At 39.6% G+C, this 7522-nt stretch overlaps 1 protein-coding gene across 1 annotated transcript in view; it reads right to left on the bottom strand.

Moving 5' to 3' along the window:
• Positions 1-7253, bottom strand: part of LOC115124886 (carbonic anhydrase 4-like) — a 15461-nt gene extending 8208 nt beyond the window's left edge. Inside the window, exon 1 of the mRNA XM_029654381.2 lies at positions 7076-7253. Coding sequence (XP_029510241.1) covers positions 7076-7139 — 64 coding nt within the window. The 5' untranslated portion in view covers positions 7140-7253. The remainder of the gene's footprint in view (positions 1-7075) is intronic.
• Between the last annotated feature and the right edge of the window lie 269 nt (positions 7254-7522).

Genomic DNA, 7522 nt, shown 5'->3' with positions numbered 1-7522 from the left:
CAGATTGAAACTGTGAAGATCTGAAACCAATGGAGAGTATTTCAGGGAGGAGAGTAGAAGGGGAGGGGCTAGGGTCTGATGTCATCATCGGCCCCATACAATCTAATCCTACGGTGGCCCCATACATTCTAAACCTACGGTGGCCCCATACATTCTAATCCTACGGCGGCCCCATACATTCTAATTCTATGGCCCCATACATTCTAATTCTATGGCCCCATACATTCTAATCCTACGGAGGCCCCATACATTCTAATCCTACGGCCCCATACACTCCATTTATACATCTCTTTCTGGACGGAGGCAGTTATCACCTGAGTAAAGAATGTTTATACCCTCATCATATTGTTAACCCTCACAGTTAACAACATTCTGTACTGCAGTGTATTTTGAGAACTAAGGGGAGGGAGGAGGATGGATGTTACAAACAGCAGTGATTCTGGAGAATGACCAGAAACCGCATCCGCAAGATTTCAAAGATATTTATCAAATCTGCCCATTATCAATAGTTCGTTTATTTTCGCTTTTCCGCAAACAATGAATTGTTCAAGTTTTGCTTAAAGTCAACTGTTATTACCGGTTATACAAATGCCCCTAATACACAGGAATTGTGTTTTCTATTGTTCAAGTACACAAAGGCACACTAACAAGTTTACGCGCTATCAGAATATATACAAAAATAATAATAATATTTAACATCAAAGGACAACTTCTCACGCATGTTTTGAAAGTTTATTAATATTTCACAATGGGACTGGCTCTTGCTCTGAGACAAATATCTACTGCTGTCTCGCAGATCGAATATTTATGGGAAATACAAAAATGGAATATACAGTGTTATTAGTACTGGAGTGGAAGAGTTTCTCCTCCCAGAGCTGAAGGAAGTGCTGGTTCCTGGTTTCTTTCTTTGCCACCATTGGTTGGTTCCTTCTGTACTGGTGTGATCATGGCTATCATTTCTTTTTTTTAAAGCCCAAATCAACTCTGCAGGGGGTCTAGACTTGGAAGGTCACAGAGTGTACCCATATGGTGCCATTATTAATATATTGTTTTCAATAAATAAATAACCTTCAAGCTGATCAAAGAAAAGAGCCAGCACCATACAGGGAGGAAGAAATAAGTAGCAGGAGCACTTTGGGAACTCCAAAACAACCACATATGCTCTGGTATGAGAATAGTACGAAAAAATGAAAAATTATAACCACAAATAGGTGCTAAGTGGCATAAAAATTGTTGGTTTGCAAAATGCAAAATGTCTACAATTGCAGAAAACTTTCTTTAAATTTGCTTGACATTTTCTTTACACACCATGGCAAAATGTGTAGAATTGAAAATCAACTTTGCATTTTAAGACTATTTTCCTGCAATTCTACACATTTTACAATTGCGTGCAAACAAGATTCTGTAATTTTAGAACACATTTCAGACAGCCAGACAGCTAATTTCCTGCAATTCTCCACCATGAGGTGGAGATATATTTTTGCCGTTTTAAAGCTAATTTGTTGCAATTCTACACGTTTTGCCATGAATTAATTCAAAACGTGCAATTCTACACGTTTTGCCATGTTAATATGATGTCTGAGTGAGAATGACTAACACAATCAATAGAGGCCCCACGGAGGTCAGGGCCCTGGGCACTTACCCTGTGAGCCCGGGCAGTATTTGATTACCATGATTACTACAAGTCCAGATAGCTAGCTAGACTAACTAGGCTAACTACCAATCTAAACATTGTTAGCTGACTAGGCTAACTACCGATCTAAACATTGTTAGCTGACTAGGCTAACTACCAATCTAAACATTGTTAGCCAACTAGGCTAACTACCAATCTAAACATTGTTAGCTGACTAGGCTAACTACCAATCTAAACATTGTTAGCTGACTAGGCTAACTACCGATCTAAACATGGTTAGCTGACTAGGCTAACTACCAATCTAAACATTGTTAGCCAACTAGGCTAAATACCAATCTAAACATTGTTAGCTGACTAGGCTCCCTACCAATCTAAACATTGTTAGCTGACTAGGCTACCTACCAATCTAAACATTGTTAGCCGACTAGGCTAACTACCGATCTAAACATTGTTAGCTGACTAGGCTAACTACCAATCTAAACATTGTTAGCCGACTAGGCTAACTACCGATCTAAACATTGTTAGCTGACTAGGCTAACTACCGATCTAAACATTGTTAGCCGACTAGGCTAACTACCGATCTAAACATTGTTAGCTGACTAGGCTAACTACCGATCTAAACATTGTTAGCTGACTAGGCTAACTACCGATCTAAACATTGTTAGCCGACTAGGCTAACTACCGATCTAAACATTGTTAGCTGACTAGGCTAACTACCGATCTAAACATGGTTAGCTGACTAGGCTAACTACCGATCTAAACATGGTTAGCTGACTAGGCTAACTACCGATCTAAACATTGTTAGCTGACTAGGCTAATTACCGATCTAAACATTGTTAGCTGACTAGGCTAACTACCGATCTAAACATTGTTAGCCGACTAGGCTAACTACCGATCTAAACATTGTTAGCCGACTAGGCTAACTACCGATCTAAACATTGTTAGCCGACTAGGCTAACTATCGATCTAAACATTGTTAGCTGACTAGGCTAACTACCGATCTAAACATTGTTAGCCGACTAGGCTAACTACCAATCTAAACATTGTTAGCTGACATGGCTAATTGATTGACTGTTAGTGACTGACGTAACAATAGATAAACTTCTAAATTGCACCTGGTGTATTGTATTACTCTTACTCTCAATAGTAAGTTCAAACCCCGACTGAGTTCCTAAGATAGTTGCCAGGGGCCCTTAGCGACCGCTTATGTCACGTGTGCCTGGAGTCGGACCAGGGTTTGCAAGTTGAAAAGCCTTTCAATGTGTGGGCTAAGTCATAATTAAAATACACTAACGCCTATCGGCTAATGCCTTCATTGGCCAAGTAGCCTCCCTTCTACCCTGGCCTACATAATCCTTACTCCAACTTCCACCTGTAGAATTAGTTCTAGGAGTTAAACTTCCTAGATGACTTCATGTCCGTTACCAAGTGCACTAGCAGCACCATCAGAACCGTTATCTTATCACTATTGTCTAACAAAAAAATATAAATATGCTGTAAACCATGCAAGAGTGGAATAGTGCCTTTTAAAAGGCGTTTGTAAACCATGCAAGAGTGGAATAGTGCCTTTTAAAAGGCGTTTGTAAACCATGCAAGAGTGGAATAGTGCCTTTTAAAAGGCGTTTGTAAACCATGCAAGAGTGGAATAGTGCCTTTTAAAAGGCGTTTGTAAACCATGCAAGAGTGGAATAGTGCCTTTTAAAAGGCGTTTGTAAACCATGCAAGAGTGGAATAGTGCCTTTTAAAAGGCGTTTGTAAACCATGCAAGAGTGGAATAGTGCCTTTTAAATGGCATTTGACAACTGATTATCTCAGAGGAATAGGTATGGTGTGTAATTAAGTTTTTAAATAAACGCATTTTAAAAACTTACACAGTCCTTAATGTCAATCAATGATCCTACAAACAAAGCCTGCTTCAGTTAAATTGGCATCTAAATCACATTTCCGTGTTCACATTTCCTGTGTGACCAATAGCTGATCTGCTGATAGGCAGCCCTCGACTGTGCTTTGATCTTTATACCAATGCAGGGCAAAGTAACATTGAACAATGGGTTCTCAAATGGCTTTGAGCTGAGTGCACACTCCCAGGGGAGCGAGGTTTTTGAGCAAGCCGAGAAATAGGAAACTGTCAAAGAGAAACAAAAGGCAACGAAAGAAAAATAAATAAGTCTGTCTGCACATTTGCAAAAATCATTAGGATATTAGGACGTGTTAAACAAAGACAGCGAGAGAGAGCGAGAGAGAGATCTGAGATGTGTCATGGTGTTCTCTATGCCGTACACAACCCATCTCCGCACATATCACGGTCTGTAGGCCTATAGGTTGTATAGGGAACTTACTCTAGACTAGATATAGACTTAATTACACAACCTGGTCTCAGAGCATTTCGTATTATTCTGTACGTAAATCTGCCACACTCCATTTTGTATGATATTTTATGTATGGTATGTATCACCCATTTCATACGGTATGTTACAAATTACAATCGTATTATATGTTACAAATTACAATCGTATTATATGTTACAAATTACAATTCGTATTATATATTACGGATTTGTAAATCATACAATATGTTACAAATTTACAAAACGTATGATATGTTATGAAATCTAGCTAGGTGGGGTAGGTTAGCTAACATTATCTAACAGGCTAATATTAGCTGGGCTAGGGGTTGGGGTTAAGGTTAGAATTAAGTTTACAGTATGTGTTAGGTTAAAGGGTTAGGGTAAGGCTAAGAGGGTTAAGGCTAGGGGAAGGGTTAGCTAAGAGGGTTAAGGCTAAGGGAAGGGTTAGCTAAGAGGGTTAAGGCTAAGGGAAGGGTTAGCTAAGAAGGTTAAGGCTAGGGGAAGGGTTAGCTAAGAGGGTTAAGGCTAGCGGAAGGGTTAGCTAAGAGGGTTAAGGCTAGGGCAAGGGTTAGCTAAGAGGGTTAAGGCTAGGGCAAGGGTTAGCTAAGAGGGTTAAGGCTAGCGGAAGGGTTAGCTAAGAGGGTTAAGGCTAGGGGAAGGGTTAGGTAAGAGGGTTAAGGCTAGGGGAAGGGTTAGCTAAGAGGGTTAAGGCTAGGGCAAGGGTTAGCTGAGAGGGTAAAGGCTAGGGGAAGGGTTAGCTAACATGCAAAGTGGCTAAAAGGTAGTAAGTAGTTGAGAAGTTGACAACTATCTAAACTGATAACTTTGTTTGTGATGAGATTCAAACTCGCAACCTTTGGGTTACTAGGTGTTTGCGTTATACACCCACCCACCCACCCTACATATCATACTAATTTCAACATCTCGGTTTTACATGTACTGTTACGTTTAGTCTCTGAGACCAGGCTGAATTACAAAGGGGATATGAAAGAACCTAATAATAAAATAGTTACAGATGATATATGGGAAATGGGGCTACGGTGATATCCAAGTGGTTGGCATGAGGTCAGGGTGTCTTTTGGGATGCAAAGAGAACAACTCCCCTATTACATTTTTATTTAACATTTATTTAACTAGGCAAGTCAGTTAAGAACCAATTCTTATTTACAATGACGGCCTACAGCGGCCTAAGCCTGACGACGCTGGGCCAATTGTGCGCCGCCCTATGGGACTCCCATTCACGGTTGGTTGTGATACAGCCTGGATTCGAACCAGGGTGTCTGTAATGACGTCTCTAGCACTGAGATGCAGCTGCGCCACTCTTGATCCCCAAAGAGCAGGGGTGACATTAGACAGAGCACAAGTGTTTAAACCGACCAGTTCAACCATCTGCATTTGCCCACTTGAGAAAATATGTTTTATACAATGTGATGCAGCTAGGAATTGGTCAATTGGCATATGGTGATTTTTTTGTGTGGATTCAAATAGTGAAGCTCAAGGTCAAAGGCATCTTCTAATCAGATACAAAAGCAACGTAGCATGATGTTATCATTTACTTGTGTGGCTGATATCTTCATCCAAATAGTATGGAATCAAATGTCGTTCTCAGTGGGGACAGCACGATGTTCTCGACATCCGCAGAGCAGGCAGTCTAATGCAGCCTATAGTTCGTGAGCGCGTTACCCATTTCAGGACTGGGGAAAGCCAACAGATAATGTATTTTTGTTAATTAAACCGTTAGATCTACCTGTATGAGATCTGAGTTCTCGTGTGTTTTCCCCCGAAAACGTTTGTAGATATTGACCGTTTATCCGCAGTTTATTGTTGGAGCTCATGCTGCTTCTCGTTGCGACAGGCACGCAAGTCTCTCTCTCATTGGCTCGTGCTGAACTCCGTATTGGGTGCAGGTGCACGTGGATGAATGAATGGGGATTGCTTGATATAACAGAGCTGTTTTCAAAATCCGATTATGAAAACGATATGATGGGCTTCTCTGTTCGTTTTCTTTTAATAGTTGACCAGCATAATCTACCGGTCATCATGTTAACACCTAAAAGCCGACACCTTTGGCACATTGATTTGTTGACAGACAGAGACACTTGAGTTTCACTGTATGTCTTTGAACTTACTGTGCCACAGTGCTTTCATGGTAAGAGGTTGGAGATCTGTGGATCTGCCTGCCAGCATTGCGTGGGAAATCTCTATGATGCACATGTCAGGTGTTGAATAGCATTTACGCGCGCGTTTGGGGTGATGATATGCGGTGCGGGACTGAAGTAGCTCGTTCATGTTTGAGGCTAGTTGTGATCATAAGGTAGTAAGTACCCTAATACGTTTATTTTATTTTATATCAAGTTATCCTGAGAAGTGTTTTCAATTTCATAGATGCTCAAATATAACATTGGATGATATCTGAGAGGCGGCTTGCTGACACGGGATTTTTAAAAGCCAAACAGGACCTTTCCTAATGAAAGGTAAATTCAACTTCAAAGAATTTACACCAAAAATATAACAGCTAAAAAACTGACTTCAACCAGTTGTTTTTAATGTGTTATTGGTCTACTTGTAATATTTTAATAAACCCATGCTTGAAAGCTAATCAAATACGATATAAATATATTTGTTACCGTTTAATAAAATAATAATAAAAAAAATGTAAACCCTCAATTACAACATCAACAATGTAAATGGAAAACAATGATCAGGTGTATCACGAATAAATAGGCTACTCATAGGATGACCAGAGGATGTAATGTGATCTCACTAAGCTGATGTAATCTTTGACATGCAGCCAGGACAATATTAATTTACCTCAAAGCTTTGAATGGTATGAAATTAGTACGTTGTCGCCTGTTTACTTACATTGGATACGTTTGGCTTCAAATATTTTTTTACATATATATTTATAGACCTAGTATATATATTTTTTTACTATACAATAAGTAAATTCCTACTTATCAATATATTTTTTCGTTTCCCCTTATTTATGAAAAATAGATTCACAAATATGATTTATTGAACGAATTGTATAGTTTATACAGATAATACACCTTTCCTTCCAAGTTCAGAATACAATTAATTAAAAATCGACTCACCTGCACCGGTGCAGATTTTTAAAAAGAATGCCAGAAAAATAGATAGGATGAGATGTTGCTGCATTTTGGAGAGCGTCTCTGTCAGGTTCTAGCGGCGCAGGGCAACACAATGAGTTATTTATTTTTCAATGTGATCGCATTCTTCTTCCAAGAGGGTCTTATACTTATCTATCATCCTACTCAACAGGAAAGAAACAGCCCACCCCTGGCCCCTCCCCTTTCGGATATTACTTCTATTGAACATCCCCAACCGATAACATCTTTTCTAATCAAACAATTGTATACGAGGGGGCGTGTTAAACGACTGCCGCTAAACGAACACCATGCAGGTAGAGATATCTGATAATATAAAGTGACAACTGACCACCTCTGATTTACTTAAAGCAGCATATCAAACCATACAACTTTATTGTCCATGTGTTTTACAGCGAACAAAATAATTGGTCA

Source organism: Oncorhynchus nerka, linkage group LG10, assembly GCF_034236695.1.
Source record: "Oncorhynchus nerka isolate Pitt River linkage group LG10, Oner_Uvic_2.0, whole genome shotgun sequence".
Classification (NCBI taxonomy): domain Eukaryota; kingdom Metazoa; phylum Chordata; class Actinopteri; order Salmoniformes; family Salmonidae; genus Oncorhynchus; species Oncorhynchus nerka.
Note: the sequence above shows the minus strand (reverse complement) of the source record. Positions and strands in the feature narration are given on the sequence as shown.